Source organism: Salvia hispanica, chromosome 6 (assembly GCF_023119035.1).
Source record: "Salvia hispanica cultivar TCC Black 2014 chromosome 6, UniMelb_Shisp_WGS_1.0, whole genome shotgun sequence".
NCBI lineage: Eukaryota > Viridiplantae > Streptophyta > Magnoliopsida > Lamiales > Lamiaceae > Salvia > Salvia hispanica.
In genome coordinates, this window is record NC_062970.1 from 39769991 (window position 1) to 39787719 (window position 17729).

The 17729-nt window shown below is 35.6% G+C and overlaps 2 protein-coding genes across 4 annotated transcripts; one reads left to right on the top strand and one right to left on the bottom strand.

Annotated features, from left to right (window-relative positions):
* The first annotated feature begins 1263 nt into the window (after positions 1–1263).
* On the top strand, positions 1264–7775 carry LOC125196155 (sucrose nonfermenting 4-like protein). 3 transcript variants are annotated; one of them, XM_048094550.1, is made up of 14 exons: positions 1270–1648; positions 1747–2064; positions 2164–2251; positions 2505–2678; positions 3014–3121; positions 3224–3283; positions 4102–4191; positions 4582–4716; positions 5536–5680; positions 5754–5927; positions 6350–6413; positions 6518–6587; positions 7156–7273; positions 7571–7775. In XM_048094550.1, the coding sequence occupies exons 2-14, from the start codon at positions 1940–1942 to the stop codon at positions 7660–7662; spliced, it is 1443 nt and encodes a 480-aa protein (XP_047950507.1). In that variant the 5' UTR covers positions 1270–1648; positions 1747–1939; the 3' UTR covers positions 7663–7775. The 3 variants fall into 3 exon arrangements, with proteins under 3 accessions (XP_047950509.1, XP_047950507.1, XP_047950508.1); XM_048094551.1 differs by having other exon boundaries at positions 1270–1644; XM_048094552.1 differs by lacking the exon at positions 6518–6587 and having other exon boundaries at positions 1264–2064.
* Positions 7776–8366: 591 nt separating this feature from the next.
* Positions 8367–14791, bottom strand: LOC125197298 (probable linoleate 9S-lipoxygenase 5). The gene is made up of 8 exons (XM_048096025.1): positions 14424–14791; positions 11271–11813; positions 10460–10801; positions 10303–10388; positions 10120–10227; positions 9738–10042; positions 9361–9624; positions 8367–9283 (listed from the first exon to the last, which is right to left on the bottom strand). The coding sequence occupies exons 1-8, from the start codon at positions 14620–14622 to the stop codon at positions 8530–8532; spliced, it is 2601 nt and encodes an 866-aa protein (XP_047951982.1). The 5' UTR covers positions 14623–14791; the 3' UTR covers positions 8367–8529.
* Between the last annotated feature and the right edge of the window lie 2938 nt (positions 14792–17729).

Genomic DNA, 17729 nt, shown 5'->3' on the forward strand with positions numbered 1-17729 from the left:
TGCTTTGGCTTTTTTTGCTTTTCAAATTTCGTAGCTCAATTGAAGAATGGGCCAAGCATCGGCCCATATTAGCTTCATCTCAAGGCCCACACACCTATGCATTAAATTATGGTACGAATGTGTAATTAATAATTATAATTGTTTAAATTTTTATGATCAATTCATAAATTCATGGTACATTTTTTTAATTACACATTTTCACATTTTTTATATCGTCGAATTTTTTTCCTTTTGGTGTGATTAAAAGTAAAATCAAGCAAATTTATTTTTCTTCGTTTTTCTCCAATTCATGATGATAATATCATCATACGGTTTATTTTTTCTTATTTTTAAAGAATAAAAAGCATTGAACAAACATATGAATTTAAAGTTCAATGATTCTACAAACAATCAAGCTAAGATTCGAGTGGCTTATGATGTCATTAGGAGCATCCGCAATGGATGCCTAATCTGGAATCCGATCGCGCGAGATCATGTCGGTCGTCCTCGGGCATCCATTGCAGGCACCCTCCATCGGGCGCCCATTGTAACACTCAGCCCGAGCCCGATCGCGACGTTTTTTGCAAATTTTTTTTTTTTTTTTTATTCTTTATTAAACTACTATAAATATTAAATACCATAATCCTCATTCACTTTTCACACACCAACACTCTCTACTCTACTCTCTTTCTCTTCTCTTTTCTCATTTTCACACTTTCAAGAATGGAACCGAGTTAATTTAGTAATGTAGTTTTTTTAAAAGCTTTTTAAAAGCAATTTAGTAATTAGTAATGTTTTTTTAGTTAAGTATGATGTAGTTTTTTTTTAATTAAATAATGTAGTTGTTTTTTCAAATCTGTAGTGTTTAATATAATATATTTAGATATTTTAATAATTAAAAATTAAATGCAAATTGAGTTTAATTGATAGGACTCACACTACGGGCAACTATTGCAGAAAGAAAAGGCACCCTAAAAATTGATGATGTGGTATGACTTTTAGTTTTGTTCTTTTTTTTAATTGTGCCTAAAAAATTAATTTAGCGGTAGAATGTTAATGATTGATGTCAAAATATTAAGATTTGACATACGGTCTTAAAAATTTCATTTATTTTTCCTTAGAAAATGGTCAATTCAGTTTTAGAAAGAAAAAGAAAAGTAAATGGGAGAGTATTAAACAATAATAAAAGCTGGAGGGCTAAATCGATATTAACGGAATATAAATTCTCTAAGCCAATCACTTTAACCATAAAATTTGTCGTTTATCAGGTGACAACTGCCCACATTTACAGTTTTACTTCTATTATGAATTAATCAATGATTCTTCTCTCTCAATTGTCTAATCTTGCTCAAGCCGCATGGAGATCTGCCGAATACTTCCATTTATAGCCGATATTGTCGCTCTTTTCCCTAATTCACCATTCTCTTTCTCATTTTATTGTTTTGTTTCTCTTGTTTGAGATTTTTTTCATTTGTCGTCAAATTTGATTCCAAAAAAGATACAGGACAGATTCTTCCTATAGGGTTTCTTTTGCGGTTGAGATCAAGTGGATAAGAAGCCGAGGTCTGATCACAGATCGGCACTCTAATTGCAAGTTTCAGTTGATAATCCGTGGGAACTGAACAGCGTCTCAATTATATCGAAAAGCAGCTCACAGTCGTATTAGTAGGTGCTGCTAGCTTGGACTCGGCTTATATTTGCTGCATTTCGTGTTTTTAGTTGTTGGAGATTTTAATTTGTGTTGGATTTTTCATGAGTGAATTGTAGAGGGGTCCTCTGCTGGATTTGGGGAGGATCCCAAAGTAGTGCTGTTTTATCGACATTTAGCTGTGGAAAGATATCTCAGCAATGCACACAAGGAGTTTTCGTAGCCTTCGGAATCTCGATTGATTGAGTAGTGTTGGAGAAAGAGTTGCAGTTTGGTTTGGATTGGATATTCCTAGACAGTCTAGAGCTACCAATGCAAGGAAGCATGCTTGGCGGTGCGAATAGTGAGACGAACAAGCATGGGACTGTAGTGATGCCTACTCGATTTGTCTGGCCTTATGGGGGAAGAAGAGTGTTGCTTAGTGGCTCTTTCACCAGGTGACTTGTGATTAATTTGAGTGTTAGGATCTTTTTGCTATTTATAGTGCCTCTTTTTCTTTAGTGTGTTTTCTAAGTGTGTGATTATCGGCATTGGAGGTGGCAAGATCACGTTCCTATGTCGCCGATGGAGGGTTGCCCCACCGTATTTCAGGTTATCTACCCCTTGACGCCCGGTCACCACCAGGTTAAGACTTCATCCGCCTACATTGGTTTATTTCATTTATTCCTTTGTCTAGAGGTGTTTTATGCTATTTTGATGTCCATATATGTTGTGTCTTGGATAACCAGAGAAAGAGAGTTCTTTTTTATACATATGCTAATATTGTGGGGAGGGAGGAAGAAAATACATTTTTATTAGAACTAGCTTGAGATCAGTGCCTCGAAGTTATGTGATAGACAAGTATGTTTACAAAAGTTTGTTTGCCTCATCTATACAGTACAAGTTTTTTGTTGATGGTGAATGGCGGCATGATGAACACCAACCATATGTAAGCGGAAATTATGGAGTGGTGAACACCATTTTCTTATCCAGAGAATCTGATACGATTCCTCCAATTTTGGGCTCTGATACAGCTGGTAGGATGGAAGTTGATGGTGATCCTTCTCCGCCGGTTCGTCCTCTCGTGCTTTGCTTATACACTTACGAGTTTTAGCAGCATCATTTGTGTATATTGTAGTATGAAATTATGTCCAACTGCTTTTGAAATTTTCCCTTTCCATCACAACTTACTTGAAATGTGTATAGAATCTGATTTTTACTGAAGTAGAAAAATGCATAAGTCATTTCCTAATGGTCACTTGTTTAGTGGCATGTGTAAAAGATTATTGTTTTAACACAGTCACACAACAACAATCTCTGGGGCAATCCAACTCAATATCCCTTTCTTTGCTCACTGGATTATTTTCGCAATTCATAAAAACAAGCATGTTGCATGACAACTTTCAGGAGGCGATTTTGAGTGCATCGCAGGCAGAAGTGGATCTATCTCGCGATCGTGTGTCTGCATTTTTGTCCTCACATACTGCTTATGAGTTGCTCCCGGAATCTGGAAAGGTATTCATTGTATGATTTTCACTAGGTGCATTATAAAAAAGTGAAGGGATATACTTTACTAGTTGTCCACATTGTAATTATGTAGCTAAACTTCTTTGGCAGGTGATCGCCTTGGATGTAAATTTACCAGTGAAACAGGCATTTCACATTCTTTATGAACAGGTATATTTCATGCCAATTACTCTTGTCCTCAAGATGTGCAGAAGTTTCAACCAGATTGTGCTGGGCTCCCTAGCCATTTTCATCATGAGCTAATAGCTATAGACTTTTTTTAAGAAAGAATACTGGCATAAAAAGTATACAGAACTTCCTAATACAGAAACATCATTACCTTCACTCTTCTCTTAAATTCTTGCTCAACTTTATTGCTCCAGACCATAGGAGCATGAGGTTTTTATTGCTAGGTACATGGCAGCATATAATACTATTAGAATTGATCCCTAGCCAGCATCAAACTATTGACATCAAGTTGAGACTAAGTTTTTAGTTTTTAGCATTTGGCAGTGAGTGGAGTACTTAAGTTTTTGGTATTTTTTCTTTTTTCCATACACGTTATGTCATCAGATATTTTTTTTCAGCGAACTACCAAGTGACAACTTTGAACATTCAGACTACTCCACTTTGCTCGTTTCTCTCCGGCTATCTGCTTCCGTTTGTTCCATTATCTGGAATGTTGTATCTGAGTTATAGTAAATTCATTTGAACCTGTAATTCAAAATGATATTGAATGCCACTATCAAATACTATGAGTAAAATATTACAAGCATTTAGTGTGTCAATTAAGCATTTAGTGTGTCAATTGAGAATTTATTCTTACTGTTCCAGGCACAAATTCCTTGAAAATGAGTACATTACTTACTATTGACATGTCTACCACTATATACCTGCACACATATGTAAACACATATGCACGAGACATTTTTTTTACTTCGGTTATTAGCTCAGATGCAATCTCAATAGCAAAAGATATTTATTTGCAGGGAATTTCTGTTGCTCCTTTGTGGGACTTTTGCAAGAGTCAGTTTGTTGGAGTTCTCAGTGCATCAGATTTTATTTTGATACTCAGAGAGGTACTCTGAACTCAACATTTTTGCATATCATGTTTGAAATTCAAGACTATAACATTATTGAAATAAAACTGCAAACTTAATTTTTTGCCAAAATTGGTTTCTTAAGCTCATTGTGACTCTTCTTTGTTTTTTTCCCTGAGCCTCATTACTCAGACTTGATTTGATTTTCACTCCCACTTATTTTCTGTTGCACCCCTTCCCCCTTAGTACCAGGAATAGTTTCTGCTAGTTTCCTATCCTCTAATGGTCTTCCTGAGAATTTTTTTCATGGAGTATAGAGTATATGAAATGCAGTGTATCAAATTCTTTGATGGACGTGCCTTTTTGTTCTACATACTAAAATTTATGTTTAGTGAAGTCATGGAATTATGTTCAATTGTTCAAATCCAGCTTGGGAATCATGGATCTAACTTGACTGAGGAAGAACTTGAGACACATACGATATCCGCCTGGAAAGAAGGGAAAGCGCATCTTACTCAACAGATTTCTGCATCATATGATTCATATTTGAATCGTCTTGTCCGTGTAAGCAATTTTTTTGTTGATAGAAGCACCACACACAATTTATGGTCCATATTTTTATTGTTTTCCATGTACTTTCCGATCTGGTTATGTTCGTATTTGACATTTGAGTTGCTTGCATGTTATGGAGACTACTTTGACACATATTTTTTATAAATGCCAGAAATAGATGGCAAAAGCTTGCAAGTCCAAGTTTGGCTCTCATTTATGCTAAAGATGAAATTTAATATGTAAAGGAATCAACACTCCACTTGTGTATGTAGAGCATTTTTTGTGAGATGGCTAGACCAAAACGAATATGTGCATAACACCAGCAGACACTAGTTGTGCCTTGAAAAGGGACATGAGAGTTCCTTGGCTGGAAGAAGTGCATTGACTAGTGGCATGTTCAGCAGATTGAGCAGGAGTGTGAATAAACTTAGGATTAAGACAAGTAATATGTGGCTTCAAAAATAGTGATGTTCCTTGAACAACTGAACATGTTTTATGAGAGTAATACGGGGATGCGGTTTACTTGGTTCCTAACAAATATGACAAGTTGTTTGCTACTACTCTACGAATACACTTTTGTCAAAACCATAACAGAGTCAGTTCAGCTCTTTCATTTTAATGTTATCTTGGAATTCTCTGATTAAATTTTGTTCCATGCGAGTGCGACCATATATTTTTCCAACAATATTCTTGCATAAGATGATTCATGTAGTGATTTTGCATTCTTAACTGTCTAATCTTCTTTTTTTCTTAGTATATATTCTTGGAACTAGTCACTGTTTTGAGTTGCATTTAGTGTAATTATTTGACATTGATGTTCAATAAATGCAGGCTGGGGCTTACGATTCGTTGAAGGATGTTGCGCTGAAACTTCTGCAATCTAAATTCTCCACAGTTCCTATTATTCACTCCTCATCACAGGATGGGTCATGTCCTCATCTCCTACACCTCGCTTCCCTTTCTGGAATACTTAAATGTGAGAAACATATTTTCGTTAATTTGCGCATTTGTTTAACTTCATGACTTGACTAACTTGGTTCAATATCCAGGCATATGCCGTCATTTCAAGTATTCTTCGAGCTCCTTGCCCATTCTTCAGAAACCAATATGTTCATTTCCTTTGGGTACTTGGGTTCCAAAAATTGGGGAGACTAATGGAAAGCCAATTGCAATGCTAAGACCAAATGCCTTGTTAAGTGCTGCTCTTTCTTTGTTAATCCAAGGTATAAACTCTTTGTCCTGGTATATTTATATTCATTTCTCTAATTGGGGTTAAATGATCTTCAGTTTCTTCACTGTCTCTATCACCTGATGCTTTTCTATTAGGTGTCAGTTTGATCTTTCCTTTTTAAAAGCCTATCACAGACTGATACTGATCAATCCTTATAGTTCTCTTGAACATCTTTTGATATATATATATGTATTTTATTTTTCTAGACAATTATCCTTATAATTCCCTTTCTTATTTTTTTAGTATTTCTTGTTTAATAGTCTTAGAGCTTATCATTCTGCCTTAACTGAGCTGGCCATTGTGAAATTCTAAAATAAGTGAAGTCTTTCCTTCTATGAAGGTGGCTTGATGTCAAGAATCTATTATGTGTTTTGTATATTGTATCCTCTAACTTCACAATCATTGATATATCAGCTGATGTTAGCTCCATACCTATCGTGGATGAGAATGATTCTTTGGTGGATATATATTGCCGCAGGTACATATTTACTTGTTTCTGAGATAGCTGTAGGAAAACATATCCTTTCTTTGATTTCACTGGCACCCTTTTATTAAACATCTATGTATCTAATATGATGGCAGTGATATCACTGCTTTGGCAAAAGATAGAGTGTATGCACAGGTTCATCTTGATGACTTGAGTGTTCATCAGGTACAGTCAGTTGATCATAACATTCTTCCACTTACCTCAGATATATTAAAGTCTTGTCATGTGGCTCTAGAACATTTATATAAATTCTTGCTTCAGGAATATGTTTGATGCATTTACCCTGCTCTCTGAAAGTCTGATTTTTGCTGTATAGATGGATATAGAGTTCTAAGTTTTTTTTATCATATAAAAGTTTCATGACTTCATTTAAACACTAACTTTATCCAGTAGAGAAACTAGTGAATAATGATAGTTTTCTGAATATGATTTCTTCTGATAAACCCTGAATTATAAAAAATCCTGTGAAACAAATTTTTTGTTCTGTGCTACGACACCCTGGGAAGAAAAGGTAGCATTGAAAAAAACATGTTATCTCCTAAGTTTCCTTTGTAATACTGGATCATATTTAGCAAGTAGAAATGCATGGTAATTTTCCCCATCTCAGCCAGTTTTCTTTTCTGTGGTTGGAAGGTTGTGTTAGTAGTAATTATAACCTCAAACTGGGTGGGTCTCACAAAAAAAAGGATATGACCAGAGAGTTATAGTTACGATATTGTTCTTTGATCTGTAGGCCATACAGCTGGGACAAGATGCTACCTCTCCTCGTGGCCTCTTTAATGGTCAGAGATGTCAGATGTGCTTAAGGTCTGATCCTTTGCACAAAGTGATGGAGCGACTGTCTGTTCCTGGTAATTACATCTGAACGTTGACTTTCGATTCATACTTTTGGTGCAATTTTTAGGGATGGTCATTAATTACAAAAGAAACAACCATTGAAGATATTACATATGAAGCTTCACCAAGCTTCTACAAAGTCTGTCACATCTTCCCCTCACCTCTCTCTCTCTCTCATATAGATTGCTGTGCTCATGTTTCCCAACCATTTTACTTAAAATGATTATTAGTGGCATTAGTATGTGCTCATCTTGTCTGCATTGAAAAGAGTATTTTCTCATTGTACTACGGAACTGTGGCTCGTTTTCCAGGGGTGAGAAGAGTCATAATAGTGGAAGCTGGGAGTAAGCGCGTTGAAGGTATCATTTCACTGAGTGACGTGTTCAGATTCTTGCTTGGCTAGATGAGAAGGGGTCTGCCTGTTCATTATGCTCCCACAAAATGAGGAAAAAATTATGTGTAAATTAGGACGATTTCACTTGATTTTTCACTATATATTGACTTTTTAGTTGTCCATCTGCTGCCGGCATAGCCACAAAATTTGCTATTTCCATCGACTGAATGCATTCAGCGGGAATAAATTTGTAGCACCTGATGATGATGGTCGTGCACGTGCAGTAATGTCCATGAAAAAAGATTGTAGCATGTACATTTAGTCATGGAAAAAGATTAAGAATCTTCCGATTCAATACTCATTGGAGTCTTGCAGGTATAAATTGTGAAAGCAAAATTTAGTAATATCTTTGTATAGATTGTGTACTAATTTCTGTAGATAAACCTGCATTTTGTGTACTCATTATATCTATGCTCACCTGTGGTTAGTTTGAGGATGGTTAGATAATCGAAATTATTGAACAAAATATTCATCTCTGAATGTTAGTTTTATTTAGTTTTTGGAATTGAAAGTCATTTATATACAATTAACAAAAACTTTTGTGAGTTTTCGTTCACTATAATGGTAGAGTTCGGAGGCCAAAGGTCTTAGATTCGATTCCTGCACTCACACTGTGGGAGAAAACCTGCTTGAATGGATCTCCACAGGAAACCAATAGATAAACAAACCACCAACATTCGAAAATTTGAAGAAATTTCACTCTCCCATCATCATTGTTATAGTACTTTTCTTGAGCAAATTATTATTCATAGCAATACGTGACAAGAACAAAGTTACGTCACACAAATCCCTACACAATCTACAATCCATTTATTTAACAACTCACAACTATGAGCGAGAAGAAAGCCTAGAACTCCATGAGTGAAATAAAAGACTTCAAATAGAGGTACTATTAGGAATCCCTCTACCAGTCATTCCCTCTTCACTCGTAGGATACATCAACGTGTAAGGCAGCTTCGTAGGCCCAACTCTATTCTTCCACTTCTCATCTCCATTCATCTCCATGATCTTCCTCTCCACCCCACCCAACTCCTTCCCAAACCTCTCAAACGCCGCCAGCGCCTCCGCATCCTTGGTCCACACCGGGGTGTCCCTCTGCCCGAGATATAACTCATCCGAGGAATGCCTCGACAGGAGCTCAATCAGCGCAACGCCCAGCAGCGTCTGCAGCCTTGCGGTGATGGTCTTGAAGAACACCCTGTCGGGGTCTGTCTTCAGCAACTCGTAGTCCTCGCTGCCAGGCTCGGGCATGAACTGCCGGCTCACAGTGGGACGGTTGGGCATGTACCCGCCGTACGCGTACTGCCCGAAGTTGAGCGCCGCGTGCAACGCTGATGCTATCCATATTATGATGGTGCAGCTGTCGATGAGGTCTTTGCGCGTCTGCATTTTGGGCCACCATGGCGCGTCCTTCTTGTCGCCATGCCCTTCCTCCCGGAGCTCCTTCCACCATGATTGTAGCTCTGTGTCGTCCACCACAGCCTCGTCTGATGGATAGTACAGGTTACAGTAGTCATCGACCCACGTGTTTATGGCGGACCAGATTTGGAGGCCATCTACCGCGTATGGATAGTCCTCCATCACAAGGCGGATCCCGTGCGGGGAGTCTGGATCCTCCACAGCCATGCCTCTGTAGAGTTTAAGACACAAGATACACATTAAATGGAAACACGAAACATATCAATGAAGGTGTTTGATCACTACTACCTCTTGAGTAGATCAGCTGGGAGTGCCTGATCGGGGAAATTCCAGTCCTTGTAGATAAAGGAAGACAACTCCATGGCGTATCGAGCAGGGAAGACAGTTGCCTCAAGAATTCCTCCGGCGTTGATCAAGATTTGTCGCGCGAAAGCATTGATGTTCATCGTGGAGCGGAAGTGAGGATACAAAAGCTTATGAATGGGGTGCATCACGCTCAGTTGTCTATTTGTTGCAATCACCACTGGCTCTATCACAGCATGTGTATGCAACCTGCAGATAAACCATATGCAAATACCAGTCAAATAAAACTCGATTAGAATTTAATAATCACAATTGATATATCATAAGAAAATGAAGCACTGTTTTTTGGTAGCTTAAGTTACCAATGGCTGATGAGCTGATGAACTCCCGAATCACTAACTCCAACATAGGCCTTAGCCAGCTGCCAAATCGAACCCTCAATACCGTCTTGAGCAGGAGTATACACCTGACTCACGGCTCCGTGCTCATCCCCATCAGGATGTGGGAGGCTGAGCTCAATCGCCAAAGGCCTCAAACTCCCATCGTTTTGCAAGAAAAGTAGAGTCCTCGTGGCGTACATTTTCGTGGTGGTGCTGTTGATCCTCCTCAGATACGGCATCAACGAGTCGTGATGGCTCAGTATGAACAACCGATTCTTCTCCAACACCTGCAATTCAGTCAGAATCATTGCATGTCAGACATGGCATCTTCCCTGCTACCATAAATTGATACAACCATCCACACCTTTTCAAGTGTGAGCCCGTCCACTCCATTCTTGATATGATCCCACGTTATCATACTACTCTGGTTCCCGTAAAGTTGAGGGTCAAGATTGCTCTTGGGAGGAAACTCCTACAAAGTTCACATGTTGATACAACAAACATCAAAATTAAGACCTACAGAGGCATTGATGGGATCCGAACATACCTGCAGACGACTAATTATGACAGGGTTCATCCCTGCTACCATCTCTCGTGCAAACTCTTCATCAGTTCTCCACGCAGTCTTGTCCTCTGCAACAACATTTTGTCACTAGTCAATCAACAGACTCTGGCAGTGGTTGGTGAATGTGATAGGAAGGTACCTTTGATGATATCGGGCACCGGATACTTGAAGAGGCCCTCATCATCTCTAGGAAGAATCTGCTTGAGCAGCTCCAAAGGGACATTATCATATAGGTTCTTGAGCAGAGGCCCCTCTGGCAGCTTGAAGCCTCCCTCATAGATTTCAAGAGCGTCTTCAAAACTCTCGAACTCGTTGCTGAGGCTGGCACACAAGTCCGTAAACTCAGGCAGAAGGAACTGGAAGATAGATTTGAGGCCATAACCAAGAAAATCAGACAGCTTCAGATGCCCAAAACGCTCGTCTCTTGGAACGTAGATGTTCAAGCTCATAAGCAATGGTATCCTACTCTCCGTATTGGGATCTGCACATCACAAAGACTAACTCCATCGTCCCAAATACTTACACGATTCATACAAAAAGTTTCATCATTGTTTCATGTTGGCTCAAAAAGGTTCTAGTTGACATAATTGATAGTACAATATATTTTGTCAACGGACGTTCGATCAAGCCAATTTTTGCCTATGTGGCATCCGAGTCATCAACTTAAATGCTTCAATTTTCCTATGTAGCATCCAAGTAATCGCAATCGGGGGAGATCACCTAAAAGCCAATTTTACGGTAAATCCTTAACCCTAATATATTGTTTTAATCGAAAATTGACATTTAAGTCAAAATGTATCACAATGTCACAATGAGACCGAATGAACTGTTTTCTATCAATTACTCCAGCTTAATTGTTTTTTATCAATATAAAACAATGATCACATATTTAATTGCAAATATAAATCAATTCAAAATATGGGATAGTAATTACTAGCATAAGTGATCACCTGTTTTAGTAGGAGGCCTTCCCGTTCTCCCTCTACGCGGATACGGATATCGCGAGGATCCGCCAAGAACGGGCCGGGCAGAATCCTGGCCGCTATCCGGATCCGCCAAATCATTATAATAAGCATAGTCATACACTCTATCCCACTCCCGCAACTCGCGGGTCCCATCTCCACCTCCACGCAGGATAGCGAGCTCCTCCTCTCGGTACGGCACGAGCGGGGGCGGGGTTTGCGAGGGGAGATAGGGCTGATTGGCGAAGAAGACGCGGGCGGAGTCGTACTTGTGGGAAGGGTAGACCCAGGAGTTGCAGACGAAGTGGATGGGGGCGTGTTCGTGGCCGGGGACGGCCTCGAGGGTTAGGGTTTTGAGGAAGAATTCGGTGTGGTGGGAGTTGGTGATGAGGAATGCGCCCGGGATTCCGATGTCTTCTTCGTAGTCGAATGTGACGTCGTATGCTGAATCTTCTGGTGTCAGAGATGTGATTGTTGTGATCCATCTTTCTAGCTCTGCTCCTTTTCCCACCTTCCCCTTCAGCTTGTTTCCTGCATTTTCATTTCATCATCAGCTTATACTACAACTCTGTGGATTTTTCATTTTAATTTTCATCATATATTCATAGGACCCAAGCCAGATATTTATATTATATGTTGGTTTAGACATGCACATGCATTTCACATTTTTTTTATTAAATTTTTTAATCAAACCCAATTTATGAAAATAGTGTTGTAATGTTGACTTTTTAAATGAATAAAAGGAATATTGGTCTCTAAAACCATCAACTTTAGCAAAATTTGGTATAGGGAGTGTTATATTGTTAACTCATAACTTAATAATAGTCATTAGATATTTAAATTAAGGGCTTAGATCATTAATCCTAAATGTTAATACGATCAGCGAAAAACGTCAATAATGCCATAAGATTAATTCCAAAAAATATCAATAGGGGTATTAATGTCAATTAACTACATGTTTAGTTATAACTAACTTTTAAAAGAAATCCCAAAACTTAAAATTCATATAACATATATCAAATTAAAGATAATTTCATAAGGATTCCAACGATATCATACATGCATATGTTCCGACGTCAAAATTTGAAAACAAATTCGAAAATTTTTAATCTTTTCGTACAAGCAGAAATGTCAACAAACTATATAAAATATGTCAATATAATACATGTAGAATGTCAATATAAGCAATGGGTTAACATTCTTAAAGCATTGTGTTGACATTCTCAAAGCATTGTGTTGATATTTTCGAAACACTATATTGACATTTTCATCCAAAACCCTAATTTGGAGTTTTTTTTTATCTTTTTCTATTTAATTAATAAAAAACGAAAATTACATGTGGCAAATTGTAGACCACACGTTTTCTAAAATCTTATGCCCTTAAATTAGTTGTAGTTAGCAATTAAATGATAGTTAGCAATTGATCACTCCCCAATTTGGTATTTCTCAAGAACTTTAAAATTAGTCAAAAAAATCACAAACTTTATACTTTTGTTTGTTATATTTCATAACCCAGTCCAGACAAAATGTCTAATTTTAGACCACTTTTTATGTTCGAGACAAGTGTAATAAAAAATCACGTAGAAAACCATATTAATTTAGTGGGACTATCCAAAAAGAAATACGTCTCATTTATGATGGCCTCATTTATGATGGAATTGAGGGAATAGTACTAATAATGAGTGAATGGCAGTGTACCAATTTAGTGGAATTTTTATGAGAGTCTAACTTGTTTTTATAATAAGATATAAGTTTAGTAAATTAGATGAATGTAATCTCTATTTACTAGTAAAAGATAAATTGGATATGATAATGGGGGCTCATATTGTGAAGGACGAATGTTAATAGTACTATATCTATACTATAGTCAACTAAACTGTATCTAAGTTTAAAATTGGACGGACCCACCTGCCTTTATAAATTAAGAGAAACTATCAAAATCTAGGAGTATATCTCAATAAGTCATTGATCAAAGCTGAGAAGGACCATCAAATTTTGACGTATACACGTTAAGCATGGAAAATTATGATGATCTTCCTAAGTTTTTTTAGAAAAATAAAAGGCAGGCATATCTCCATTAGGAAATAAATATTCTGTATTGGGATAAAATATTGATCTCACTATTCACTATACTATATATATGACACAAACAAACAATAAGTTATCTATCACGTGGCTATTTTTTAATCTTTAATTAAATGTAGTAAGAGACTATTAAAACATCCCAGCTAGGACGTCTAACTATATTTTACCATTAATTAGTTGTTATCGATTCCGTGAGAATTGATTCGGCAACTACTCTAGTCAAAATCACATAATTTAAACTTGATCTTGATTAAATTAAATATTCGTGTTAGGTATTACTACGTGGTGTTTCAACTTTTTGGTTTTGGGTGATTGGTTCATGCACGACTCATTATTGTTTGCTGGGAAATTAATTGCTATTTGATGGGAAATTAATTTTGTTTAATTAAATTAAGCCTAACCTTTTTAGTTAGTTTAATTGTATGTATTCAAGGGGGAATTTCGATAAATATAAAGTAGAGTTTATTTTCTCTTATTACCTGTTATTTTTTGGTATATCGTGAAAGTTAATTCATGTTAACTTCTCTTTCAATTTACATTATTTTTACAATCATAAATACTAATATCATACACATATACACGTAAACGGCATTAATTGGAAATTTGGAGATGTGATGAATGCGACAAATCAAGCTAGAGGGAGAGTAGTATTTTTAATGCATTTAAATACATTAAATACGCACACAACAACTTTTTTTTTTTTACTTTGAAATTTTTTCTTCACACATTTAGATAGTACATAAAATAAATTCTTGTCCACCCAAACTTATTCATAAAACAGCCCATCTTAAAATCCTAGTTAGAAAGCTAAATTTGTATTTGATTCGACTCTTATATAAAGAGAAAAATACAAGCATATGATCTATATATGTTTGGACATATTGATACAAGCCAAAAACATACTCCATATTCCACAATCAAAGTTAGCACTACTAACTAAATTTCACCCACACATCACCATAAAGAAAAGTCATGCATAAACACCGATATACAAACAACCAAATACTATTAAATATATACATACAATTAAACATGAGAGAGAGAGAGAGAGAGGACCTGAAGAGTGAGAATGGAGGGAGCTGATGAGATGAAGAGTAACAGTTTTACCGACCAATTCGTGAAGACGATCGAGAAGAGATGCTCCTAAATCGTTGAAATCGAGAACATTCTTCTTCATCAACACTACTCTTCCTTTTATCTTCTTCTTCTCTTCCCCATTTTTCCCCCTCACCGTCTCCACCATGCCTTTCAACATCTCTCTCTCTATGGACTATGAATGAATGAAGTCGAATTGAAATGTGTATGTATTTATAGAGATAGGAATTCAGAAGCGCGACCACGTTTTCATCTCTTGATTCATACGTTTACGATAGCATTAGTAACATCAAATTGATAAAAGTGCGCGTGCGTGTCGATTGTGTCGAATTGTGTAATGACTACTGTTTGACTTCTAATAGTTATTACAATTTGAAGTTATAGTATAAAGGGGAATGCTGTACAATAATGTCTCAACTACTTTTTTTTAATAAATAAACTAAATATTATGCGTCTAATTTTTACTAAGCTACCAAAATGTGCATGTCATGTAGGATTAATTAATTACAATATATATTGTTGGTATATATTTCGTGGATTTTTAGGGTTTGGACTCGGAAAAATGGATTTGAGATATTTTCATTGTAAGAGATTGGGTGCTACTCCCTCCGTCCGCCATTAGGAGTCTCATTCATGGGTGGCACGGGTTTTAAGAAATGTTAAGAAAAGTGGGTGGAAAAAAGTTAGTGGAATAGAGAGCCCACTTGTATATATTAGTTTTAAATGAAATGTGAGTTGAATGAGTTAATGGAAGGTGAGACCCTATTACCATTTATGGTAAAAGTGAACCGGGACTCTTATTCGCGGACGGACTAAAATGGAAAAAACGAGACTCCTATTCGCGGACGGAGGGAGTCAAACGTTTGGGCGTTTTTTTTAAATTGTTAAAAATTGGGACATTTTAATATATATGGTCATGAATTTGTCCATTTTGAAAGATTCTAATTGCAATTAAATTTGAGTTCTATTAGTCCGATCAAATATTAGTCTCTACTGGCTCCCAAGTCATACTAAGAATTGAAAGAAATAGTATAAACTTGAGTAATGATGCATAACTTCATTCTTCAAAAGAAAATATATACAACTACATACAAGTAACTTGAGAAAATCTTATTCAATATATATCATTGGCGACGAAGAACATATTATATACATTGAGAGGATTTGCAAAGTAAAGTTTGAAACTAATTAGTAATTCAAGTACGAAGAAAGAGCATGTTCAATAGAGTACTGACTTTTGTAGAAAACAATAATCATATTTCAATTGATAAAATATTTTTCATCCAATTAATAAATCGAAGTTCGGTCACCAATTAATGTTTGTGTGTGTGGTTATTTGAGTTGTAACTCAAGAATATGGGAACTAACTAGCTAACTGAGAATTAATTGTAGTAGTAATTATTAATCTCTACTGTTAAATGATTTTTTTTAAAAGGGAAAAGATCCGTGTGATTTTTGTTTGAATTTTTACAATATTTAAATTGTACATAGCATAAAGTTATAAAATAATAGGCCGCAAGTACAGGTAGGATCGATGATCTTATTATAAATTTGGCCCATACCTAATCACAACTACCTTCTACATTAATTAACCTATTAATTAACATATTTATTCGAGCTAAAGTAATTATTTTAATGTATATATGTAGATATACCGTTGAATTCTTTATATTTTAATATTTATGGAAGGTTCAAAATGTTTTCTTATATTGTTATATTATGTCTATTGCTATGATTTTGCGTGTTTCAATAACCACCACTCAACGTTTTTTATTACTTATAAGGAGCACTATAATATTGACACAATATCTCACAGAATATGATAGCTCAATCTATTCAAAACGTGTTCATACAGTTATTGACTTTTTCCAACTTCCATAAATTTGAGTAAATATATTAGTATTATTTTTACATAAACTACTCATTTCATGAGTTTGTGAATTTCATTTTGCGTGACAAAATTCATTGTTCAATTACTAAGTCACTTCATGATTCATGATGAAAACCAAATTGCGTTACATTTGGTGTTAGTTAATTTTATTTGATTCATTTTACCCATATTTTTGTTGGCTCTAATTCGGTTATATTTATAGAGGCAGGCCACCACACAATTAATTATGACTAATAAATGCCAACAAACAACTTTTCTCATATCACCTCTGCAAAATCCATGTAGTTTCTTTTCTTTTTTTTTTAACCAAATTCTACATACTCCATCAAAATATATACACTTACTAAGCAAATAACAATTTTTTTTATCTTGGTGAATTGCTACTCCATAATATTTGCGTACATACAACTCATTATCAACTAAGAGAATGTATTAAAGGACAAAATTGAAAAAAATGTCATACTAATATTTTGTCCCTCTTGAGGTATTTGGATTGGACCATTTACTTTTCTGTTAGATATTAATATCTTGCCTGAAAACGATGGTCAATTTAATTGTTTGATTTCTTTTTTCATTTTCTCGAGGGGAAATTGTTTGGTTTTTATTTTATTTTTTGTTCAAAGGGAAAATAGTTAATAAATAATTTGCAATGTTTCTGTAATGCTCATCAATATCAGTATCTTGATTTGTATGGGTAATGTAATCTAGAGGCCCAAGTAATTTATAAAACATAGAACAATGGTTTTAATGTAAAAGAAGATTATACCTTGATAACAGTATCATTTAGTATTTTATAGTACTTTATGTACGAGTATATTTTTTCATATTCTGAAATTTTTGGATAACAATTTAAACGTAACAATTACATATACATTTTGATTTTGATAAGAGCTACTAAGATTGATAAAGTATGAATATTACGCCACAGCCCACATATGAAAATAGCTAATTACTAGTGATTTGTTTCACACAATTGTCTCACTAAATGTTCATTTAAAAGTAAATACAAAAAATATATGTCAATGAACCTTCATTTGAAAATGAATATTGTCTATGAATATAAATATAAATATAAATATAAATATAAATATAAATATAAATAAAGATAAAGTTACATCAGAAGGTACTATCAAACTACGTACATATTGTATAAAATACCTAAAAAGGAACTTATATGTTTGCTTTAAAAGGCAAAATAAATACTTTTGTACTATATAAATACCATTAACTTTTAAAAATATTCTACTAGGATGAAGTAGTCTCTTCTCTTCCCTCAACTCAAACAAAACAACAAAATACAAAACAAAAGTAGGGACAAATTCACAATGACTGATACACAATGGAGGTTGAGACCCACAAAAAAGATGCAAAATGTA

Coding starts and splice junctions, on each gene's coding strand:
- LOC125196155 (XM_048094550.1), top strand. CDS start 1,940: ATGCAAGGAAGCATGCTTGGCGGTGCGAATAGTGAGACGAACAAGCAT. Junction 3,284..4,101: donor TTCACATTCTTTATGAACAG/GTATATTTCATG, acceptor ATTTATTTGCAG/GGAATTTCTGTTGCTCCTTT. Junction 5,928..6,349: donor TCTTTCTTTGTTAATCCAAG/GTATAAACTCTT, acceptor TTGATATATCAG/CTGATGTTAGCTCCATACCT.
- LOC125197298 (XM_048096025.1), bottom strand. CDS start 14,622: ATGTTGAAAGGCATGGTGGAGACGGTGAGGGGGAAAAATGGGGAAGAG. Junction 10,802..11,270: donor AAGGCCTCCTACTAAAACAG/GTGATCACTTAT, acceptor TGTGATGTGCAG/ATCCCAATACGGAGAGTAGG. Junction 10,389..10,459: donor GGTGCCCGATATCATCAAAG/GTACCTTCCTAT, acceptor ATGTTGTTGCAG/AGGACAAGACTGCGTGGAGA.